The sequence below is a fragment of the Rhizophagus irregularis genome, chromosome 27 (assembly GCF_026210795.1).
Source record: "Rhizophagus irregularis chromosome 27, complete sequence".
In the NCBI taxonomy this organism is placed as follows: domain Eukaryota; kingdom Fungi; phylum Glomeromycota; class Glomeromycetes; order Glomerales; family Glomeraceae; genus Rhizophagus; species Rhizophagus irregularis.
This window is the reverse complement of record NC_089455.1, coordinates 1,738,619-1,764,915: the sequence shown is the minus strand read 5'-3', so window position 1 is coordinate 1,764,915 and position 26,297 is coordinate 1,738,619. Positions and strand designations below refer to the sequence as shown.

Below are 26,297 nucleotides of genomic sequence, written 5' to 3'. Positions count from 1 at the left end.
TTTATTTACTAGAGAGAAAAAAAAAAAGCTATTTAAAATGTATGTAAAAGAAAAATTTGCAACTTATCTAATTCATGATCGTATGGTACATTGGTAGGTACTAATGAATAATTAAAATGTACATTGAAATAAGAAACTTCTGATAAATAAATAAATAAATTAAAAAAATTAAGATGAAATGAAATGAAATAATGATTTGAAGTCTGTTCAACTGTCCATATTTCCTTTAACCTTTTCAACCCTTTTAAACACTTTAAACCCCTTTGACCCTTTGACCCCTTTGACTCCTTTGACTCCTTTGACTCCTTTGACTTCTTTGGCATTTATAACTTGACAATAAATTCACGGTTCTTATTCATATATTCTGGCACCCAATTTACATTACTTGCATAATCCATAAAATAAGTTAATAAATATATAATTGAAAATGCCAAAATTATATTTCCCCCGTACGTTAATAAAATCATTTTGAAAAATTCACGTTTCATGAATACTTGAAATCCTTCATTAAGCATTTTTAAGAGATTAAATAAATATAAATGCTTTAAATTGTATTTTTTTTTTTTTAGTGGTTCAATAAAAGACTTATTGGAAAGAATTTTTTATGAAAAGCTTTTGTGAAAACTTTTTTTTCTTTTTTAAAAAAATTTTTTTTTTCAGTGAATATTTTTTTAGATCATCCAGGAATTTTCAAACCTCTATATATAATGCAAATTTTTTTTTTTGATTATATGCTAATAAAAACAAGTCAGATTATACATCATGATCATCATCTCCAATCCAATTATAACATAATTGCTACTAATGAGGAACTAGCGTTATTTTCATTACACAAAGTTTACACAAAAAATTTGAATTCTATTCAACCTGCAAATACAAACTCCCAAACTCCTATTTTTTGTAACAGAAATATTTTGTAAACATTAATATTTTTAAAAACCAAATCAATTTCTCAAGTTAAAAAAAAGTACAAACAGACAAAGGCTAGGCTGAAGCTTTTGCAATTAAAAATATATGACATTTGTTACACGTTGCAACAACATATTATTGTAACGCGTGATCTAATTATATGTTATTAATAACTTTTTTATTTTTTATTTTTTTATTATTTTTTTTTTTTACGCGATTAAAAAGATATGATTCTATTAATATTTGTTTTCAACTTAACGTATAATAAGCATCTTCGTTGAAAATTTCCGAATTTGTACTTTTGCAAAACTATGATTATCATCCATACCATTCCTATTGTAATTCTTTTTCTTCTTTTGGTTTATTCTACTGGCCAATCAAATACTAAATTGTATAAAACTTTATTATACATAAATTATCCAAAAAAGCAAGCAAGATCTTTACAAAATTTGTACATTCTAAAATTCTTCAAATGGATTCGATTTTTTTTTTTATTTTTTTTGAAGCTAAGAATAACCGGGAGGCTTAAATATTCGCGTATTATCATAATGGAGTTTTTCGGTGATTATAATATATATTATATAACTGGTTAAAACCCTCCATGCTGCCAGCCGTACATCATAAGTAATCCCGAAAATGTTGTGACGCAGTAAATTTCTAAATATATATAATTTTTTTTTTTTTATTCACAACAAAGAAACCAAGAATATTATTGTTGTTTTGATAAGAATTGTGATAAAATTCGATTATCCATCTTTGATAGCAAAAAAAAAAACTTAAAATTATAGAGAGAAAACATAATCACATGATTGTTAAGTTAGTTAACGATGAAAATTTTTTTTTTATCAAAAAGAAAGCAATTATATCAAACTTGGACTTTTTTTTTTAAAGTCACGTGAAAATTCCAAGTTAATAATAATTAACCGGATTTTTTTTTTACTTTACACTGTTACAATACGACTAAACTAGAATGATATCAAAGTACGGTAATAAATTTTATCATCGGACAACATTAATATTTGTTTGACTTGTTTAATACTTGTTTTTTTTTATGTACGGATTTATGTACGGATATTAACGGTTCTGGTTATTCCCATTTTTCCCATCATTTCATTTTTTTGTTACCAAAACCATTAATTTGAACTTTATGAACTTTATCTCCAACCTACTTTTAATAGATAATCGTTAAACGTTATATAGATAATCCGCATAATTTAATTTTCTAAATTTGAAATTTATAATTCCGAAATAACTTTAATTCTGGAGAATGTTCAATAGAATTTCAACGGACATTACATTTTTGGTTTGTACTTTCACGAAAATGAACAAGTTCAATAATAAATTTGTTAAACGCCTCCCCCCTTGGTTTGAAAACCATTTTTTTCTGTGGTTATACATTTATACATTTAGGTTAGTCTTTGTATTACAAAATTCTATTTAACATAATTGGTTTATATCAATAAAACGCATTATTATTATTGAAAAAATTGTTTTGGATTGTAAGTTAATCAGTTTGTCAGTTTGTAATACAAATAAAGATGTTAACCCAATTTATTTACAGACTTCAAAATTTTTTGTTGGCGTTTTTTTTTTTTTTCAAACGATAAACTTTGATTTTTTTTTAAACTTCGTTTTTAAAAAATTATTCGTGCAATTTTTTGAATACTTAATCTCATAATTTATTATTTATAGATTCGATTCAGATACTTGGAAAATCATCCGTAGGCGGTGGAATATTATCTCTATTATGTAACATCTTTATCACAATATCACACAATATCGTATTATCGTATGTTAATTCTTAAATAATCTATATAATAAATGCATGTAATATCAAAATACTTGAATATTAATCACATAATAATCGTGTTAATTAATTACTTAATTATCATTTGTGAAAATTGTGTATCTAAAGTATCTGTTATTATTATTTTAGCATTAACTGTTAAGTTAACGATGAACCCCTGATTTAATTAAAAAACAAACATCATAAAACTCTGTTTTGTTATATATGCCCCTCAATTTTTTTTCTAATGTTAAACAATTATTTTACATAAGCCATATGGGTTCACGTAATTTTATATATACAAAATATACAAAATATACGGGAATCTGTGACGATTTCCGTGAATTTCATTCTAACCCAAGATATATGATTTAATTAATATATTATAAAAAAACTTTTCCTTTTTTACTTGTAATTTTATAATAATATTGGTCTTACAAAAGTTATTTAATTTATTTATTATTTATTAAATATCTATAATATTGGTTTTACCGGTGAATGATTATTAAATAATAAGAATTACAAAAACAGTTCATATAATTTGTAAGTTGTATTTCATTGTTTCGTACTTTTTTATAAATATGAATGAGTGAACATTAGGTTACATTTATATTACATGATATCGTTTACTAATTTGTGAAATCAACAAAAAATTTAATAGTACTACTATGATTACTTTATATAATTCAGGAAAAACTTATTCAATTATACATATTTAATCAATTAATAAAAATTATTAGTATGGTTGGTAAGAAAATCATACACCATAAAAATTGACTGTTTTTTAACAAGTACTTATTATTATTTTATTGTTCTTAAATCTTTGTAGTTGGGAATCTTCAATTTATCAATTTAATCAATAATCTTTTTTTGTAAACTTCTTAGAATATTATTATTTTTAAGTTTGTTTTTTTTAAATATATTGTACTACCCAACTGGATAATAAAGTTTATACTTTTTTATTTTCTCATTATATCCTACTTTTAAATGGACTTTTGATTTTAAAAATAATGTAAAATATAATATATTTATTAACTTGAAAATATTCTTGAGATTTTTTTTTTTTGAAAATTTATTAATTGAAAACTATTGTATAGAAATTCCTTTAAAAAGTACTGTTTAATCTGTATAATTATAAAATATTAATTACTGTATATTTGTATTTTTTAGTAAAACTACTATTATTATTTTTTATTACACCAATTTAATATATTATAAATATACAATTTTTAAAACTTTAAAGTAATAAGTAAATGGTTATTTTTATAAAAAATCAAAATATAAAAAAAATTATAAAAGAAAAATAAAAATAAATTCTAAATATTTTAATATAATAAAAAAGATTATACAATAACTTTTAATTAAATGAATTTTTGCAAAAAAAATTGCAAGAAATTTTAAATAATAATTATTGATTTTTTTAAAAAATTAAATATTATTATTTATTATTAACTTATTCATAAAATACTAATAAATACTAAAATTAAAGTAATATTAATATATTTGAAAGATTTCAGAAAATTTTTATATATTTACTTAGACAAAAATAGCAGACCTTCCATTTTTGTTAATTATTCAAAATTATATATAATAATAATACTTGCTATTTTAATATATATAATAATGTAAATTCCAAAATATATATTTAAAAAATTCATACTTCTAACTTTCACACAACTATATTAATTAAAAAAAAAAAGCTTTACATTATTTAAACAAAAATAGTGAATCCTTTATTTTTGTTAATTATTTAAAAATTATATATAATAATATAAACTTTAAAGAATATAGAGTCAAATTTTTATACTTTTAATTTTCATACAGCTGTATTTATTAAAAAAATTTTAAATTCTTAATAATTGTCAAATTAAAAAAAAGTGAATGATTTTGATTTTTTAAATACTAATTGTTAATTTAAAAAATAAAAATATAAAATTCATATAATATTTATTCTTTAAAATTGTAACTTTCAAACAATATATAAATTAAAGTATTTAATTATGTAAAATTTTGAAAATATAAAAGTACAGTATTATTGTTTTTAAAAATTAAATTTTTTTTCAATTTTTATATAATTCATATAAAAATAAAAATTAGGATAAAGTAGTTTAACATATAGGGATATCTGCAATAAAAGGAGGAATAGGCCAAAAAATTCAAATTTGAGATTTTATTATAATTATATGTCTATTGGTCCAATTATTAAGAAATATGGTTTTTTATTAATGAAAAAAGTTTAATTTTAAAATTTTCTTATTATTTGCATTTTACTTTTATAGAATTAACAAGCAACATAAACTTATTAAAAGAAAATCAATATTCTTAGTAAATTGCCTGTAAAATTTAGTTTTAGATAAAAAAAAAAAAGGTCGAAAGTCAATTTATTTTAAAATTAAGTGATGATTTGCCAAATTTATCACGTGATTTAAATTGCGATTTTTTTAAAATTACAGAATTATCCCATCTCCCCTTTTGCTATGGGTATTCGCATATTAAGATTCTGTATTATTACATATTAAAATTTCTGTTATTATTATTATGTATAATTCTTAAATAAATAAGCAATAATAAACTATTTATTAATTTTATAAATAATTGTTAATATTTAATATATTTTTAAGTTTCTTTAATTAATATATATAGTTGCATAAAGGCTAAAACTATGAAATTTTGAATATATGTTTTTTAGAGTCTATATTATTACATATTAAAATTTCAAGTATTATTATTATGATTATTTTTTAATATACACTAATATGCAAAACATGCATTATGTGAATTAACTATGAATAAATTTTTTATAATATATATAATATACAAAATATATATTACATGAATTGACTAAATAAATTTTTTAAAATATATGTAATATATGTAATGTGTGAAATAAGCATATGATTTATAATTTATATTTATATGTAATATGAAATTTATTTATGTTTTTTGTTATACTTACTCTTTTTTTTCTTTTTAAAAATTTTCAGTTTTGCAAAGTTTCTTGTTTATTATATAAAATACTAAAAAAATCTTTATAAAGTTTAAACTATATAACCTATATATTGTAAGAAATATTGAACTTATTAATATTCAATATATACCAATAAAAAACAAAAAATTTACGGTGATAAAAATATGAACTATAATACTTTTTTTCTTCAAGTATGTTGTTTTTCTTTAATATTTCTTTTTAGTATTTTTATTTAATTTCTTTGCCTTTGTTGACTAATTAATTAATTTTTTTTTATTTGTTGGTTTTTCTTTTACCATTTTACAACCTTAATAATGAATTTAAAAATAATCAAAATGATTATTAGCTTATTAGCAATCAAATAAAAAATATAGTTTATTTAAAAGAATTAGAGCAAAAAATTCATGATGATAAAAATATGAATTGTAATATATTGTTTTCTCAAATACGTTACCCCCCTTTTTTTATATTTCTGTTTAATTTCTTTATCTTTATTAATTAATTCATTTTTTTTTAGTTGTTCATTTAATAAATGTATAACTTAAATAATAAATTTAGAAATAAACATCAGCTTAATAGTATATCAAAACAACTGGAAGATTTTATAATTGATAATAAAGAATAAGAAAATTATAATATAACTGTTAATATTTTGTTATTAATAAATACTATTTCTTGCTTTTACTTTAACTATTTTTTGCTTTTTTTTTAAACTAATACTGCATTTTTTTTGTTTATTAGTTTTTTGTTCAATTTTTATACTTAAATTTTAGTAATAAGTTTAGTGTTAAAAATCATCAGCATTATATTAACACTTAATATTTTTTTAGATAATAATTAAATTGCTTGATATTAATTCAAAAGAAATAGAAGATTTAAAGTTAAAGACCAGGCTTAACTTTTTAAATTGACAAAAATTTAATATTTGAATTAATAATTTTATTAAAAAAGGAATTTAACTATAAGGTTAAATTTAATCAAATAGATAGAGAAGTAATCTGATATGTTATTTACAAATGTATAAAATCAGGTAGTAATAATCTACAAGTATCTTCTAATCTAATTAAGAGATGAAATGCAATTTCACAATATATACAATATCTATAAAAAATTAATGTTTACTTGTCTTAAAATAAATAATATTGTTAAAATTAATTTATTTATTGATGATTATAATTATATTTTTACTTCATAAATATAAGAAATAGCTTTATGATTCTGGAAATTAATTCCAGAAATATTATTTAACATAAAAAATATATTATATAAAAACAAATGGATTTTGAATCTATTTATCCGTTACTTATGCATGACTATTCTGATCATATTATTTTTAAAAAGGATTTGTATAATATAGTATATCAATTTTGGTTTAACAATAATTTGAATAATTCAGATATATTTCAAATGCTACAAATACTATTAAATCAGAAAAAATTAAATTTATTATAGATTGTTAAACTGTGCTTAGAATCTTTATTAAGAAATATAGATGTCACTGTATTAATGATTTTTATATAAAAATTTTTATGATTGTAATTTTGGATATAATATTAAATACAAATTTGTTTTAGATAATATTTTGTATTATTATTGTTATCAATAATTATTTTAAAATAAGAATTGTAACATCTGTGATCATAAAAGATGAAATATTAGATACCTTTTAATAAATTTTAATGATTATATTTAAAGAAATAAATATTAATTTTAAATAATATTCTATCCAAAACTTATTTAATAATAAAATTCAAAAATCTGAAACTCAAAAACTTTATTTTTAATGAAAAAATAGTAAATCTGAAACTTTTCTAAATTATAATTAGTTTTAAAAAGCATAAAAACAGTTTAGGCAATTAAGTTTATTATAAAAAAAATAGTTTTAAATTAAATTTTGATTAAACTAAAATTTTGAAAAAATAGTTTTAACAAGTATCTTTGTAATTTAAATTTCTTTATAATTAGCGTAATTAAAAAAATACATTTCAATACAAATTATTTATTATATATTTTCTATAATGACTTGAATCTTCATAAAAAATTTAAAAGCAAATTAAAAGTCTGTTTTAAAGAATTTCATTACAAATTTTATGCCTATTAAAATTCTATATATAAAGAATTATTTGAATTTTGATGGATGTAATTAATTGATCAATATTCTAAATCAGCTAAATATATATTTGATACTCTTTATATCAATAAAGAATCTTAGATATTTTATAGATATACAATTAATTTATAGCTGATATATAGAATACTCAAAGGATTGAATTAATTATATGATAGGATTGATAAATCTACTTCATTATGTGATTTAGTGATTAATATAAATGATTATGTCCCTATAAAAAATTTTTATCCGAATATTTCCATTATTTCTCCATGTCTTCCGTAAAAATTCCGTGAAAATGATACATTCACGGATATCCGTGTTAGCGAGATGAAAATTTCCATGATTTAAGGCTATTAATTCCATAAAAATGATACATTCACGGAAAAAACATGGAAAGATAAAACACGGATCAGATTTTTTACAGGGTGTTAAATGTAAAGAGTATTTGAAAAATTTTTAATGTTGTGTAATGCTTTACCAACTGTTGGATTACTAATGTTACATAATAGATTTTTTGGACAGACAATAATATTAGTCAATATTTAACTTCTATTATGTTAGAAAAATAGTGAATACAAATGAACTAATCTGTATAATTATTATGATTTAAATCATATTATAGATTGGTAACAATTATTAGTGATAAGTTGATAAATATTTATTTAGTTTTTTTTTATTTATTTAATATTAAAATAATATATCAGGTTTTTTAGATGAATGTTAATAATATTGAACTTTAAAAATAAGAGCAAGTTATTCAACAAGTTCTTTTAAATTATTGGTTAATGATGTTGTAATAACTGAAAATATAATAAATAAATGATGCAGTAAATCCTGTGGCGCAGTAGGTCACATGATATGGTTACACAAGAAGAAATAGTTTGGAAATACAAAAGTCACATGACAAGTCACATGGCGCAGTAAAATGACGGATAAATATTTAGCCGATGGATAAATAATTAGGCAATAAAATTATATTTATAGTTTAGTTTAGTGTAATGAGATAGTTATATGATAATAGATCTTCAAATTTTATTAGAAATATTAGAAATATTGGAAATATTTTTCTTAAAAATGTATAAATACGAATGGATTTCGATAGGAAACAGTGTTAAATTTTTGGAAAATAAAAATTTTATTTGTCTAATAATAAACAAAACACTTAATTCTTTTAGCCTTTTTCTTATGAGTAAAAAGTGCCACATTAATTATTTTATTTTAATTAATGGTTTATCGAAAATATAGAGAAACTATCGTAATTTAAAATTTCGGTAAGAAATAATGTTTTGTAATTTTTGTAACTAATTTTTATTTTAAAACCAAGCATAAATATTATACGAACTCAACACGTCAGTGGCAACATACGATATTTTATTTTAATATCCTATGGGCGGCGTGTCACAATGTAACTCAAGAAATGGTATTAGAAATATAGCATATTTGAACAACAGTAATATCATTATATAGTACTATTAAATGATAGTACATATTTGTATATATGTCTTTTATCAATAAATAAAGGTTTAATATGCCACTATTTTTTTTGTATTGCAACCTATTCTTAGCTACTTATTATACTGTATTACTTTTATATTATTTCATGGATCTTTGTTCCCACAATATTAAATAAGAAACTCTTTTATAATAAATATCAGCTATTATATTATATTTTACAATTAATTTAAAAGAAAATCTTCCTATTACTAATAGTACATTCAAGTATTTATTTTTCATTTAATTTGTATTATACAATTTCAGTTCAACAAAAAAACCAAACAAAATTATATATGTAGAATTATTTAATTATTGAAAAAAATAATAAATTCAGCTATTAAAGTTAATATGTACTGAAAGTTGTTTAATATATTTAAAACATTTTTTTATAATATACAAAGCAAATATAATGAAAAGTAGTAGTAGCAAACAAATTTCATTTTTGATATTAGTAATCCTAATATTACTAAGCATAAAGAGCATCTGCCAAAAGATTACAATCATTTATTGAATAAATCTTTAAAGAAAAATATATATTAAGAATTGATATAAATAATAATGAAAATATGAAGGGTAGCAGTAAAGGTTATAAATATAAAAGATGTAAATAATACAGATATTATACTAAAACTTGTCAAACCTTAATACAATAATTTTGATTGAAATTTTACTAATTGAAATTTTAGTTTATTGAATCATTAGAATTTGATCAGTAAGATTATAAATATAAAAGATACAAACAATATGAATATTATACTAAAACTTGTCAAATCTTAATTATTAGATTAGTATTTATTAAAATTTTGATTTGTTAAGTTATTAAAATTTAATTAATTTCATTTGTTTCATTATTTCTTAAGGTTGTTAGATTTATTAGAATATTAGATTATTAAAAGCATTAAATTAAAAATTAGCATTTATTTATAGAATCATTAGTTATTAAATTATTAGATTATTTGAATCATTATATTATTAAAATTGAGCATTAAGTTATTAAGTTAGAAATTATTGGATTGTTAGAAGTATTAGATTTGTTGGTTATAAAAGAGACCAATCAGCTGCAATAAATATTGAAATTATAAATAATATAGAATATTGTAGTATGTTATATGTTAAACATAATTTATCTTAATAATAGGCAGAGTTCTTTCTAAAGATTATTAAAACAACTTAAATTCTATGTAATTAAAATTTTAAAATGCGATACTTCAATTAATATTATATCTAAAAAGATAAATTATATATCAAAATGTTCATCTTATTAAGATGAATTTAATAAATTAAAGATTATTAAAATCCAATTACTGAATCCAGATATAGTAAAATTTAAAATTAAAATTTATATATAATTTTGTATATTTGAAGCAGAAATTAATTATAAAGTTTATATAAATTTAGATCTGAGTTTTTTAGTAATTTTCAGAATTATTATCAAATTAAATAATTAGATATTTTTGGTGTTTTTAGTAAATTTATTATAATCGATTAATATAATAGTACAAATTCAATTAAATTAAAAACAACAATAAATAATCTGTTAATTATTTAATATTAATATAAATTTTCTTAAAACTAGATTAATAATTATTAAAATTAATTTTTTAATATTATATTATTTTATATAAAAAATTTTATTTTATTTTTATTTTTAATAATATATTTATACTTTATTATTAGTAAATTTTTTAGGGTGCAGAATTGTAGCAATCTGCAATTTTTGCAAATTGCCACATTTTTTTTACAATTTTTAGCAAAAATCTGCATAATACTGCAGATTTAAATTTTTACATTTTTTTAACAATTTTTTATATAAATATCTGCAATAAATTTCAAAATTGCAGATTTTATTAAAAATTTAAATATATGTAATCATAAATGTTCTAAAGCATTATGGTCAAAATATTCTGTAATAATACGTGATCATAAATATTCTGAAGCATTATGATCAAAATATTCTATAATAATACATAATTGTAAATACTTTGAAACATTGCAGTCAAAATTAGAGTTCTGAATAGATTGACCAAATTCAGGTAACCTGACAGGTTAACCTGAATTTTTCAGGTCAGATTTAGTAATTGCAATTCAGCATCAGTTCAGGTTGTAACATCAATATAACCTGAATGACCTGTTGACCGAAACTATAATTTTATATAATTTTTTTTTTTTTTTTTAAAACTTTATTATAGATGCGATCATGTCTTATTATAATCACACTTACTTACATATATAAACTTACAAAATATAAGATAAACAAATACATATAAGAATTAAGCATTATGAAACAAGACTACTTTTCATAAAGAACAAGTCGACCTGTCACCTAAACGATCACATCATTGTTAAAAACCATGATGCGACCTCAAATTCAAAGGTGACTGTCATGATCTACCTAAAAATTTGCCCAGTGACCGCCACGATGAAATGCCAAATCATTCCATTTATTCCAATTACTTTCTAACATATTACAGTCAACATTTTTAACACCCACTTCAGTGCGTTTACTATGTGACTTAGCTTTTTTATCTTTACCGCTAATACCGCACTGCTTTTCTTCCTTTACTACATGTTATGAATAACGTGCATGTATGATTCTTTCTTTATTAAAAAAGCTGTATGTACATACTATCGGATACAGAATGATGAAATAAACGAAAACAATTTTTCTAAATAATTCGATAAAACTACTGAAGAAGTCTATATATTTTTCTTTCAAATAAAATTTGCCATATGTAAATATAATCAAATATGGAATGATGTGAAACTAAAAATAAATTTAATAGACAAAAATGACTATATATTTTTCTTTCTAACCAAATAGCCTTATGTAAATATTATCAGATAAGGAATGATCTAAAATCCTAAAATAATTATTCATGTTTTCCCTTTTGATAATTTGTTTCTTACATCAGGAAATTTGTTTAGGCGTAATTTAGTGTAATATTTCGAAGGTGGTGTAAAATTTCGAAATATTACACTAAAAACGTAATATTACAAAAGTTTACGCTCTTAAATTTGAATAATTATAGTAATTTAAGAATATCTCGCTATCTACTGATCCAATCAAGACGATCTATAGCTCATTGGAATCAGCTCATCAAGACGGATCGAATGGTAGTAAATTCGCATTTCTACAGTTGATAGAACGCTTTATAGTATGCAGTAAAGTTTTAAATTAATAGAAAGTCATCTATCAAACGTAAAGATACGATTTTACTACCATTCGATTCGTCTTGATGAGCTGATTCCAATGAGCTATAGATCGTCTTAATTGGATCAGTAGATAGCGAGATATTCTTAAATTACTATAATTATTCAAATTTAAGAGCGTAAACTTTTGTAATATTACGTTTTTAGTGTAATATTTCGAAATTTTACACCACCTTCGAAATATTACACTAAATTACGCCTAAACAAATTTCCTGATGTAATAATTAGCCATCCCACAAAAGAAAATAGAAAAACAAAACAAGAATAACTAATTATATATTTATGTCCCCTTAATATAACATACCTTGCTCTAATTTACGAGCTTTAATTGCACACTGATTAACCACGTAGTCATGAGTAACACCACGTGCACGCCTCCCTCTTCTAACCTCATTACAATATGTCGTTAAAAGACTTTTATCTCTAATACTATTCAAACTCGATGAAATTCTGCCCTTGTAATAGGTTCTCGTCTATTGAGTATTTCTTGCCAAGGAGCGACATTATCCTGTCCACTAATTTCCATTTCTTGAAGGTCCGTAAAAATATTGTCTATCGTAGCACTTTGACCAGCACTACTTGACTGTTCTGCTAACTTACTATCTTTTCGTTCAAAAGAAGCGTCTTTTTTCTTTCTTAATTCGAGAAAATGTTCTTCGTTAAAAGAATGATTAATAAAAATATCATCTATTAACATTTTATATCCAACTTCACTTGTAACTTGATCTACCAGAAACTCCATTTTTTTTTCTGATATGTATTGTTTCTTAAGGATATCATGTCTACATTTCAACTTATGTTTGGAAATAAGTACCTTTGATCCAATTCCATTATTTGTGACCTGTAAGGTTGCTTGCCGAAACCTAGGGGTTTAGGCAAGATGGCGTTTCGCCGAAAAGCGAAATTCTGCCGAAACTATATTAAAGTTATATTAAAAAACTGGCGAAACTTTAGAGAATGGTGAAACTGCCGAAACTTATTATAAATGTCGAAACTGCTGAAACTCTGCCGAAACTATAATAAATCTATAGTAAAATTTTGGCGAAACTAATCGTAGGATTTTGAAAAGGTTTAGACAAGCAACCTTAGTGACTTGCCATTTATTTTTATTACTCTTGAGGTTGTTTTTAAACCTCTTTTTATACTTCTCTTGTTCTTTCAACGTCTTAAATTGCTTGTTTATCTGCAAATTTGAATACGTAACTGCATATTTACGTGCTTCACCATCCATCGAAACTTTTTTTGTATAAGACACGCCAACGCGTTTACTTATTACTTGTTTAACTTTACTAAAATTCTTAAACACATTTTGCGGCGGAGATGTAGGAGTTACTATCGCGCGACGAGCAATTTTGACTAAAGCTTTTCTATTTGCTTGCATTACGTAAGCACAGACGTTACTACAAAATGAGCATGGAATGTAGAACCCCAAATACCATGTACGTCTACCATGACTAAATTTAATATAAGTTGTAGTTTGCCTGTTCTTTTCTTGGTTCTTCAATCTATTTTCAATAACTACAAGTTTATCCAATAATAATTGACGTATTCTTAAAAAATACTTGTTTCTAGTTTCTATGTCAATAGGTAACCCACAAAATACACTCGTCAAGTATTTTGAAATCCTGTATTTAGTATTCATCATAGGCCGATCTGAATTAATCGAAAAAGGCTTATCATATTTCTTTATTATATGTCTATTGTTGGTAACAATCGTCAACATATCTTTTTCTTTCTGTAACGAATCCACATGTAAAAGGATGTAGAACTTTCCTTTTCAGGTGGAGTTAGAGCTCCGCACGGATCGGGTCAGGTCAGGTAACCTGCTCTGACCCGACCTGACCAGTCTGACCTGAAAGTATTCAGGTCATTTTTCTATAAAATAATATAAAAAAATGCCGTTTTGGCAATTTTTTTCATAAAAGAAGTGGAAAAAAATGCCATTTCGGCATTTTTCCATTAAATAATATGAAAAAACGCCACTTTGGCGATTTTTTTCATAAAAGAAGTGAAAAATAATATGAAAAAACGCTATTTTGGCGATTTTTTTCATAAAAGAAGTGAAAAAAAATGCCAAAACGGCATTTTTCCATAGATAAATAAAAAAATGCCGCTTTGGCGATATTTTCATAAAAGAAGTGAAAAAACGCCGCTTTGGCGATTTTTTTCATAAAAAAAGTGGAAAAAAGTGCTGTTTCAGCATTTTTCCATTAAATAATATGAAAAAACGCCGCTTTGGTAATTTTTTTCATAAAAGAAGTGGAAAAAATGCCGTTTCAGCATTTTTTCATTAAATAATATGAAAAAATGCCGTTTTGGCGATTTTTTTCATAAAAGAAGTGGGAAAAAATGCCAAAACGGCATTTTCCCATAAAATAATATAAAAAAAGAAAAAACTCGCTTTGGCGATTTTTTTCATAAAAGAGTGAAAAAAAATGCCAAACGGCATTTTTCCATAAAATAATATGAAAAACGCCAGTTTGGCGATTTTTTTCATGCAGTGAAAAAAATGCCGAAACGGCATTTTTCCATAAAATAATATGAAAAACACCATTTTGGCGATTTTTTTCATAAAAGTAATGAAAAAATGCCGAAACAGTATTTTTCCATAAAATAAAATGAAAAACGCCATTTCAGCGTATTTGTTTATAAAAAACAATGCCGAAACGGCGTTTTTTTCATAAGGTAACATGAAAAAATGCCGTTTCAGAGTATAAACATTTTTTTTGAGCTAAAGTATTCGGGTTGACAGGTCAATCGGGTCGGGTCAAACCTGTAACCCGACCTGATACTGGGTCACGAATTTGACAACCTGATCTGAATATTTCGGGTCAATTCCCGACTGTCCACCGTTGACCTTACCGTGCGGGAGCTCAGGTGAAGTATATCGTATCGGCCCCCGTGTACCGTTTCACTTTTTCTGGACGGAAAAAAGTATAGCCGATAAAACTTTCTTTATTCAGCATCTTTTATCTGATTGGTGCACCGTATTTACGCCTTCTTTTGAAAAAATTTTGCAAGAAAACAAATCTTTTATGTCTTTAAAGGACTATTAAGTCCTTGTGAACTGGTTCGAACTAAAAAGAGTGATAATAAAAAGTGTGTTGTTTAAACCAAGGAACACTTTTGTCTTAATACTGAAGTGCTATTTTTCTAGTAATTTAACGAGAAAAAGCGTAATATTTCTTGTATGAAAAATGGACGTGAACGGTACAGGAAAGAGTTCATCAAAAATGTTTTAATTCTATAATTTTATATAATAAATGGGTTATGATATTATAATTCACTTTTTATATTGATTTTATATAATAAAAGTGAATTGCGATATTATGATTCACTTTTTTATATTGATTTTATTTAATAAAAATGAATTGTGATATCAGAATTCACTTTATATATAAAAAGTGAATTGCAATATTGGAATTCACTTTTTTTATATTGATTTTATATTTAAAAAGTTAGTTGCAGTATTGCGATTCACCTTTTTATATGATTTTAATATAAAAAACTGAATTGCAATATTTCAAAAAAAATGTTTTGCACCATTTTTTTTTGATATTTTAATATAAATTCTGAAAATTTTCAGGTTTCAGTTCAGGTCAGGTCAAACAGATAATCTAATATAACCTGATCTAATCTGATCTAAAAAAAAATTTCAGGTCAGGTTTATCAATTAACCAGACCTGATCTGATCCATTTGGAACTCTAGTTAAAATATTCTGTAAAATTACAATATCACAATTGTTCTGATAAAAATCTTCAAAAATTTTCACATTTTCTTTTTTTATTTGATAAACTTTACAAAAATTCATTAAAAAATTTTTATCATTAAAAAGCTTTTTTTAACTATTACTTTTTTTTACCACCCATTTTATAAGAAATGCTAATATTTCTTTATTTCATCAGTTCTAATAGTAAATTTCAAAAATAATAAATTTTGCAATGTCATGTAATAATGCAAAACTTTTTTAATATTTTTTTATAAAAAATATTATTATGTTTTTTTTTTATGTTTTACTTAAGAACTTCAAAATAGCAAATTTTGAAATGTTAAGTTTTGCAGTTTTGCAATAAAATATTATGAAACTTAATTTTTTTTAAAAAAAAAACGTTATATTAATATTTCGCTTTTTATTGTAAGTTTATTTTAAAGAGTTTTAAAATGGCTAAATAGTAAGTTTTGCAATGTTATAAATCTTTATAATTTTTTATTTTATTTTTCAAAAAATATTTCTAACATTCTTTTATTTTTATTTATAGATTTTCGTACTTTAAAGGTTTGAAACTTTAAAATAGTAAGTTTTACAACAAAATATTGCAAAACTTTATTTTTTATTTTATTTTTATAAAAAAACATTTCTAATATTCTTTATTATTTTTATTTTATAGATTCTAGTACTTTAAGATTTCTAAAATAAAAGTAGTGTTCTTCACGAATCAAATTGAGTTGAGTTTTGAATCAATTTTTTATATGATAAAATTTATCCTACACTAATTTTTATAATACTTTAACTATAGACCTACTTTATTTAACTAAAATATCAAAATTACGTAAACTAATTAATTTTATTATAAATATTTAAGCAATATCAATAAGTAAATAAAAACTTGCATGATTTAGTTTATAATATGTGGTCAAATCAATATTATTTATATTATGTCAGTCTATGCAAGTCATTTTAAGTTATATATGCGGGACACTAAATGGAAGAATGTAAATTTTGCAATATCTTATTGCAAACCAAATTATTTTTTATTTTCCTTAAAAAATTTTATATTAATGTTTCTTTTATTATTTTTTGTAAATTTATTTCAGTTTAAAAACTTTTGAAACAAAAATTTCTGAACAGTAAGTTTTGCAACAAAATATTGCAAAATTTGAAATTTTTTTATTTTTTTTATTAAGAACATTTTACTAATATTCTTTAATATTTTTTTAAGAATAGCTTTTTAAACCATTTAAAAATAAAATAGATGCAAGGTAAATTAAAGATGCAAAACTTGAATTTTTTTATTTTTTTTATTAAAAATATTTTATTAATGTTTTTTAATACTTTTTTTAAAAAATAGCTTTCTAAACCATTTAAAGATGAAATGGATACAAAGTAAACTGAAAATACAAAATGAATTTTTTTTATTTTTTTTCATTAGAAACATTTTATTAATGTTCTTTATTATTTTTTTATAGATTTCAGTACTCCAAACGTTTCTAAAACAAGTAAATAGTAAGTTTCACAATATTTTATTGTAAAACTTTAAAATTTTTTTATTTTTGTAAAAAAATATTTCTAACATTCTTTTATTTTTTTTTAAATTTTGGCTTTCCAATTCCTATCTGAATGGAATTTACAATATGGTAAATTTTGTAATAAATTTTTTATTACAAAATTAATATTTTTTTATTTTATTTAAACAAAACATTACTAACATTCCATTTTTTTTTTTGTAGACTTTCATTTTTTTAAACACCTTTTAGACAAAATTTTAAAAGTAAAACTTCAAAATTCTATTATTTTATTTAAATAAAACTTTACAGTACTCTAGTCTTCAAACAAAATTTTAAAGATAAACTTCAAAATTCTGTATTTTTTTATTATAATTTTTTATTATTCAACAAAATATTAACTAACATTTCAGTTTTTTTTCTTTTGTAGATTTTTGACTCTCTAAAAAGCTGTTATAAATGTCATTGCAAATGTTATAAAGTAATAGATATATCAGAAAAAAATGAAGTTAAAAAATGTTTTGCAAAACTAAAAGTTTTTAAATTATTTTATTTTTTTTTTTTATATAACAAAATGCTTTTAACATTTTAGTAATTTTTTTTGTAAAGTTTTGATTCTTCAGCTTTTAGATAATAAAATTTTGAAGATAAATTTCAAGTTCTATTTTTTTATTTTTTTTATTTAATAAAATATTAACTAATGTTTTATCTCTTTTTTTTTAGGAACAGAAAGTTAAAAATAAGTTTTAGATTTGGTAAAACCTTTAAAAAATTTTTTTAATAATTTTATTTAACAATATATTTTCTAATATTTTATTTTTATATTTTGTAAGAACATAACTTTTCAGACAATTAAAGAATTAAAAAAAGCTTTATTATATGAAAAGCTGCAATTTTTATAATAAATAAATATAAAAGAAAAATAGAAAACTTGAAAAAAAAATTAAATGTCTTAAAGGTGAATTAAAGATTAGATAATAAACTCTTTTTCAATAATTATTATATCAATTTTTTTTATAAAAAAAATAATTTTATTTTTATAACTTTATTACTTTAAAAATGACTTTAATAAAAAAGATACAGACTTTACTGAAGATAAAGTCATTAATACTTTATCAAATAGAAAAACTTTTTATAAATACTGTATATTATGCAACTTTTTTACAGCTTTAAAATATTTATCCAACTGCTATTAACTTTTATATCAAAAGTATTTTGCTAAAAGAGAGCTACAAATATATTAATAATTTTGTTAAAACCTATAAGGCTGAATTTAAGGAACTTGGTATCAAAAATAAGGTTTGATTTATTTATCTATTTTTTATTATCTCTGTTTTTATCAAAGATTATAAAGCATCTATAAAAAATATCATAAAAGCAGTATTTCAAAAACAGATAGATAAGTTAATATCAGTAGAATTTATTAATGATATGTCAATATCAAACCAAGTGATGTCAATGGAAATGAAAATTATTAAAAATACTGAATACCAATCAAAAGACATACAACTAGAATCTTTAATAAAAAACTCTGCTAAGAGTTTTATAAAATTAAATGCTAAAGCTACATTCTATACTTCAAAAGAAAAAGGATAAACTATTACCTTTACTAAAATGACTTTTAGGAATTTAGATATAGACAGTTATTATGATATTTTTTCTACTTCTTCTGGTAATAAGTAAAAAATAAATATGAATAAATATACAGTATTAGGTAGCAAAGTTTAGCCAGCTAACTAATTAAGAAAAAACAATTGTGTAATCTATCAAAACAGATTATATTAGTTATAATTAGATATAAATCAATATTTCAGAATAATGTCTATAAAATAACTTTATACAATATTTCCTTTCAACTTAACTTTTTTTCACATTTTAAGAAGCGGAATCACATAACTATAAAGACAAAAAATTAGAAAAAATATACAATGGTTATTATATTTATTAATTTCAATGAATAAATTATAGACCTTTAGAATTAAAGAAGTTTTTTCATTTAATAATATCCAGTTAACTGGAATTTTTAACAAAAAAAGGAAAGAGAATGATTTTAGGTTGTAATTAAAGATATATCTGAAATTATAATTTATTCTGATAACAGAACCCTATTTACTACTAAAATATGTTACTAATAATATTCGCTACAAATCAAATTTTTCTTCTGAAATTTGATTTAATTTGGACTCAATTTGAACTCAATTTAACTTCTAAAAATAATTATCTCAGAATCTAGTGATCTATTTTGATGATTTTTTTTAATTGATAACTCTTATTATTCTGATTAAAATAAAAAAAAAATCATTAAAATCAGATTGCTAAATCAAAAGTTATTTGCAAAATACATTTTTACTCTTTAAAAGTAATCAAAGTCACATCATGTCACAAATTGATTCATGCAGAACACTAGTTACTAGGACCCCAAATAATACTAATATAACTCACAAGTAAACTTTAAATACTGAAGTAAAAATACATTTTATGACATAACTCTGTCAATATTGAAGCTAGAAATTCGATTTTACTATCATTAGAATCCTCTCATAGAGACGAATCCAATGATATAAATTTTATTAAAATCGAATCACCGGTTATATTAAAAACAGGGGTATGTAGGATAACGAAATTTTAAAAATATCCCTGTAATACACAACTTTTGAAAACTTTAATATAAACTCTACGCAAACTCAAATGTGAGTTATGAGGATCTTTGTAACTCTTTTCCCGTTCTCCTTCTGGGGTTAAATAATTAAAATAAATTTAAATATTTTTCTTTGTTTCTACAGGATTTCTTGGCGATTACCTGAGACAATTTTTCCCCTTTTATTTACTTTTGTTTAATATTATTTTATTTGATAATATTGAGTGGTTATGTGTCTTGATAAAGGTTTACATGAAGAAGATTCTGACGATGATGAGAACAACCCTTGCTTTATCCTCTGGCTTATTTCTCTTCAAGTTTAATATTCTCGCAACCTTTCTTATGTCAGAAAATATCTTTTATTCCATAGAACTCGTTATGAGCCCTTTATTAATACTTCTTTTTGGAATACTTTATCGTTACCTACTTGGAATTTTATTTCTGATGTATATACTGAAAAAAAGGATATTCAGTTTACTCTCTATGAAAAATCGACCTCTGATGATCCTGTTACACCAATCAGCCTATCTACGGATCTTTTTATTGATGACTCATTTGAGAGTTCTGTTCCTGCCGATCTAAGTTTCCATGATGTAGATTATTTGGATAGTTTCCTTGGAAATATGAGTTCTTCAGATATTTCTTTTGATAATATTATTTCTCCGGCAATTAATTGGAATAAATACCTCGATCCTAATGTTGATGAAGATGATCTAATTGAAGATGACCTATTAATAGATGAATTTTTAAGTACAATGTATACTGAATGTAGTCTTCCTCTGGTTCCATCAACTTTTTCTTATCCTTCTTCTCCTGTTTTAGTTTTTTACGACAATACGAGTTTGATATTTTTATCCAATTCAGATGATGAACTTTCAGATTCTAATGATGAATCTTTTTTCCTGCCTTTTGATAATGAAACTTTAACATATTATAAAACTGAATAGATAGAGTTATTTTTCCGTTCAGTTTATTTTTCCTTTATTCCACTTTATATATGGCCTCCTTCTTTTGCTTTAGATTTGACTGAGATTTCTTCAAAACAACTTCCTGCTCCGTTGCCTCTGCCTCCTCCTTAACTTAAGAGTCATTTATAGACATCAGTCATTTTGGAAAATTTCTATACGATTTTTGGGTTTTGGAGCGGTCTTAGTTTCTCCTTCTTTTTCATCTGCAGATTTTAAATTTTATGATAGACTGTATCATCTTCATCCTTCTATTTATGATCAAATAACTCGCTTTGCGTATTTATTTAAAATATATGTTGGACTTTTTGTATTTACTCGCAGAATATTGGATTTTCTGCATTGTATTTATATAGTGTCGCTTTCTAATAAATTTCTTCTTATAGCTAATATGCGTTACTCTTCCTCAGCCGATATGCTTTCTTCCTCGCTACAAATTTGTGATCCTGATTTTTCTAGGATTTTATTATCTGCTGGGGTCATCGGAGTAGTTGAACAGTTCTCGTCTGAACTTGTATGTTAGCCTTCGTTATTGTGAGTTGAGATTGTTTAGACCTGGGTAGTTGACCTGAAATTTTGCTATTTGTGGTTTAAAGTTAGGGTATACGAATTTGGTTTTTATAGATTAGTTTTTTCTCTATATGTACTTTTTCGTGCAACTATTTCATTTTTGTTTTTTCTTATATTTGTTATCTCTTATATATGTTTTGAGTGTGCATAATAATTAATAAAGTATGACTGTTAGTACTTCAAATGTGAGTTGTATCAGTATATATTATTCAGGATCCTTAGTTACTGGTAAAATTTTACTTTCATATAAAATTTTACCTTAGGATTTACTTAAATTCTATTAATTAATTAACTAAAAAGGAAAAAAATCGTAATAATATAATATAAAATTTTTTTTTATAGTAAAATCTTTAAAAAGTTTATATGTAAATCTTATCTTAGACTATAGAGTAATCTATTTTAATAGTAGGTAGAAGGTCTTCTAACAATTCTTTTCAATCATTTAATCAGATGCTAAATATAATTATTTGTATTTAACTTATTTTAATAATTATAAATATAAATTTATAAATATAAATTTTTAAATAAATATACTATATATATTCTGGCATTTATAAACTAAAATTTTGATGTTATGATTATTAGAAAAAATACAATTCAAATTAATAAGTTTAATAATATTTTTTTTTTTTCTTCACTACACTGGTAAAAAAATGGTCTATCCTACACATATCCTACACATATCTTACATATATCGGGTACTCAAAATGTAGAAAATCATACACAAATAATACACATATCATACACATATATTTATATATATATATACCTATCAGGTACCTGATATATGTATGATATATATATTAGTACCCGATATGTGTATGATATGTGTATTATTTGTGTATGATTTTCTACATTTTGAGTATCCAATATGTGTAAGATATGTGTAGGATAAATCATTTTTTTACCAGTGCTATCTTTCCTATTTGATAAATTATATAAAAGTTAGGAAGTTTAAATACTGTAAAAAGCCTGCAATTTCAAGAATCTGATTACTAGTAGTTTTAACTTGTGGTTTTCAGATGCATTTAATATTAATATTACAGTCAATCTAATTTTATCCTATTAATAAAAATAAAATCAATTAGTGCTACTATTAATGTAAAAATAATAAATAATAATTATAGTTATTTCTAAAATTCAATTGATAAATCTGAAATCTGAAATTATAAAATTGTAATTAATTATATAATTATATAATTAATTATATATTACGAAATTAATTACAGTCGGCTCACGTTACAACGAATTTCGATTTAACGAATTATTTAATACAACGAATTTTCATTATGGTACAGATTTTATCATATGAATAAAATTTCGCTAAACTGAATTTTACTATTAAAATGCTGTATAACGTATAACGAAATAAAACTGCATAAATTATATATATAAAATGAATCGCATTATAATGAATTTTTTTTATACCGAAATTTTTTTTAATTATAACGAAGATTTGTCGCAAAATGTATTTTTTTAAGGGATGTTCGCGTCGTATTTCGTGTTAGTTTTCATATTTTCTATTCTTTTTTTTTGAAATGCCGAAAGCTAAGCCTATTAACCTGTTCAAGAAACAACTTTCTAAGGAAACTTCTGCCCCTAAAAAACGTAAGTCTCTCCCTATAAAAAAAGAAAATTCGGAATTTGTCCTGAAAAGTATGGAAAATGTCTGGAAATTTTCCGTGCGTCTGGAAAACATTTGGAAACGGTTACGTTTTGGAACACTTTCCGGACGCACAAATTCCAGACATTTTGCGCACTCCAGAATTTGTCCAGAATTTGTCAGAATTTGAATCCAGAATCAGCGTCCGGAAAATGTTCCAAAACATGACCATTTCCAAATGTTTTCCGACGCACAGAAAATTTCCGGACATTTTCCATACTTTTCGCGACAAATTCCGAATTTTCTTTTTTTATAGATCCTTACCTGCTGCATGAAAGTCGAAGTTTCTTTAAAAAAAATCTTCATCTTTCTTAAAAAACAAAGACCTAGCCAAAGAGATGACGCTTAGCGAAGGGATGATTTGTGATATTCTAAAGACAAAAGACCGTTGGCTTGCTGTGAATCTTTATTCGTATCAAGCTAGCCTTTGAGACGAGAAGAAAAGCTCACTTTTATTGTTATTGAAGAGGCTTTTAGCTTCTTTGGGTGGAAAATGCATTTCCTTAGGCTGGTCTTATTATCAGTGATGATATTCTTTCAATCAAAGCTTTAGAATTTGCTTTTTGTGTAATGAAGAAAAATTCAAGGGATCAGATGGATGGATCGACAAATTTAAAAAACGGCATAATCTTAAACAATATAATATGCATTTGGAGAAGCGGCAAGCGCACCACTTGCAGAACTCGACACAATGCGCGAAAATCTTCGCCAAATTCTAAAAAATTATGATCCCAATGATATTTTTAACTGTGAAGAGACAGGTCTTTTTTTAGAAATGCGACCTAATCACACCATATCTAATGGTCCTGTGGGTTGAACGAAATAATTTAAAGGATTGTATAACGGTCTTATTTACTTGTAACGCAACTGGGACTGAAAAGTTGCGCCCCTTATTCATACACAAATATGAAAATCCCCGGGCTCTAAAAAATATTAACAAAACTACTCTTCCAGTAAATTATTATTGGAATTCAAAAAGTTGGATGCAAGTATCGATCTGGAATGCATATCTTAAAAGGCTTGATGCTCAAATGAGAGCACAGAACCGAAATATCATTCTTCTTGTTGATAATGCACCAACTCATTCTCTCAATGAAAATACAAAATTAACTAATATTAAAATTGAATTCCTTCCTCCAAATACCACTTCATACCTCCAGCCATGTGATCAAGGGATCATTAACAGTTTCAAGGTAGTTGAATTTATACTTTAACTTCAAATCTACACCTTATATTTTAGTAATTTCAAATCCTTTTATTAACTATAAAAAATTTAATTTTATTTCAGGCACAATACCAAAAATTATTATTGCGAAATCGGGTTAAAGCCTTTGATAATTATAATGAATTTGGCATTAACCCTGTTGAAATTAATATCAAAAAGTGCATCAAATATGTCGCACGCGTATGGGATAATGTTACTCAATCAACTATTGAAAATTGCTGGTTAAAAGCAGATATTTTACCTAAAGATAATGAAAGTGAAATTGATATGGATTTCTGTGCTGAAACACAAGTTCTTCTAACACATACAAATGAGCTGAAAGAAGTTCAAGATTTAATTGATAAACTTAATCTTGAAAATCCTTTAACTGCTGATGAATTTATTCAATGTGATGAATCTGAACTTACAGCAGAAATGATATCCAATGAAGAAATTTTGAAAGTAGTTCTTCCCAATAATCATGAACAAAAGGTAAAAGAACTAAATTCTGATCCTTTACCATCCATTACTCATAGCGAGGCCATTGAACATTATGATAAGGTGATTTTGTATTTAGAGCAACAAGAGGATAAATTTGATATGAAAAAAGAAGAAATAAGATGCATTAAAAAACTTAGGAAGGAAGCGTTAAAACAACGTTTTATTTCTGCGAGACAAATGAATCTTAATGATTTTATTAATATCTCTTAATTTCATTAATGTTTACAATATATAATATAATAATTGTATTACATTTAATAATAAATAATATAAATATATTATAATTTACATTTATTTATATAAATTTACTTTAAAATATTTAACGAATTTTTAATAAAAATTCGGTATACAATGGATGTCAAAAAAATCCGTTATAGTGTTACCGAATTTTTCCATAACGAAGGTCAGATCAGCATGAACACCAAATTCGTTATAACGCGAGCCAACTGTATATATTCTGAAATTCTGAAATTTGCATAATAGTGCAAAATTGTAAATTTTTCAATTTCTCTGAATTTAGTAATCAAATTTCAATAATCTTACTACCATTTGATTTGGTTTATCAAGACAAATCTAATGATGTGTGTTCTATTTCTATAGCATTGATATTGATGGAGCTAAATTACTATAAAGATTTAATAATTTTTGGTGTTGAAGCATAATCTAATGATTGGATTCACAGGTCGAAAAGTGAAAAATCAGGCATCAATTAGTCACCAATCAGGCAGTTTGCTAACTTTTAACCTAGTGATCAGAAAAGTATGAAATATAGCTCATTAGAATTGTCTCAATAAAACGAAACTAATGGTAGTAAAATCAGGACCCCAGACATCACATATATAACTCACATTTGAGTTTTAGCAAATTCAATCAAAATTAGGTTAAACTCATAATTTTAGAAAGAGCAAATTGATTGAAAATTAATTAATAGTCATAATTATGAGTTTTAGCAAATTGTATTGATTTTACAAAGTCATATTTTATATTTGAGCAAATTGGTACTTTTTTTTAAATTTAACTTATCCTTTGTTTTTAACTTTATAAATAATATT

The 26,297-nt window shown here is 23.3% G+C and overlaps 3 protein-coding genes across 3 annotated transcripts; 2 read left to right on the top strand and 1 right to left on the bottom strand.

Moving 5' to 3' along the window:
• Positions 1-12,913: 12,913 nt before the first annotated feature.
• OCT59_018259 (uncharacterized protein) lies at positions 12,914-14,203 on the bottom strand (the record flags this gene model as incomplete). Its single annotated transcript, XM_066148650.1, has 2 exons — positions 12,914-13,262; positions 13,614-14,203. 2 exons carry the CDS (start codon positions 14,201-14,203, stop codon positions 12,914-12,916), a joined length of 939 nt encoding a protein of 312 aa, XP_066004559.1.
• Positions 14,204-20,572: 6,369 nt separating this feature from the next.
• On the top strand, positions 20,573-21,289 carry OCT59_018258 (uncharacterized protein; the record flags this gene model as incomplete). Its single annotated transcript, XM_066148649.1, has 2 exons — positions 20,573-20,659; positions 20,807-21,289. The coding sequence occupies 2 exons, from the start codon at positions 20,573-20,575 to the stop codon at positions 21,287-21,289; spliced, it is 570 nt and encodes a 189-aa protein (XP_066004558.1).
• A 3,743-nt stretch (positions 21,290-25,032) lies between these two features.
• On the top strand, positions 25,033-25,455 carry OCT59_018257 (uncharacterized protein; the record flags this gene model as incomplete). The annotated part of the gene is made up of 1 exon (XM_066148648.1): positions 25,033-25,455. One exon carries the CDS (start codon positions 25,033-25,035, stop codon positions 25,453-25,455), a length of 423 nt encoding a protein of 140 aa, XP_066004557.1.
• Positions 25,456-26,297: the final 842 nt, after the last annotated feature.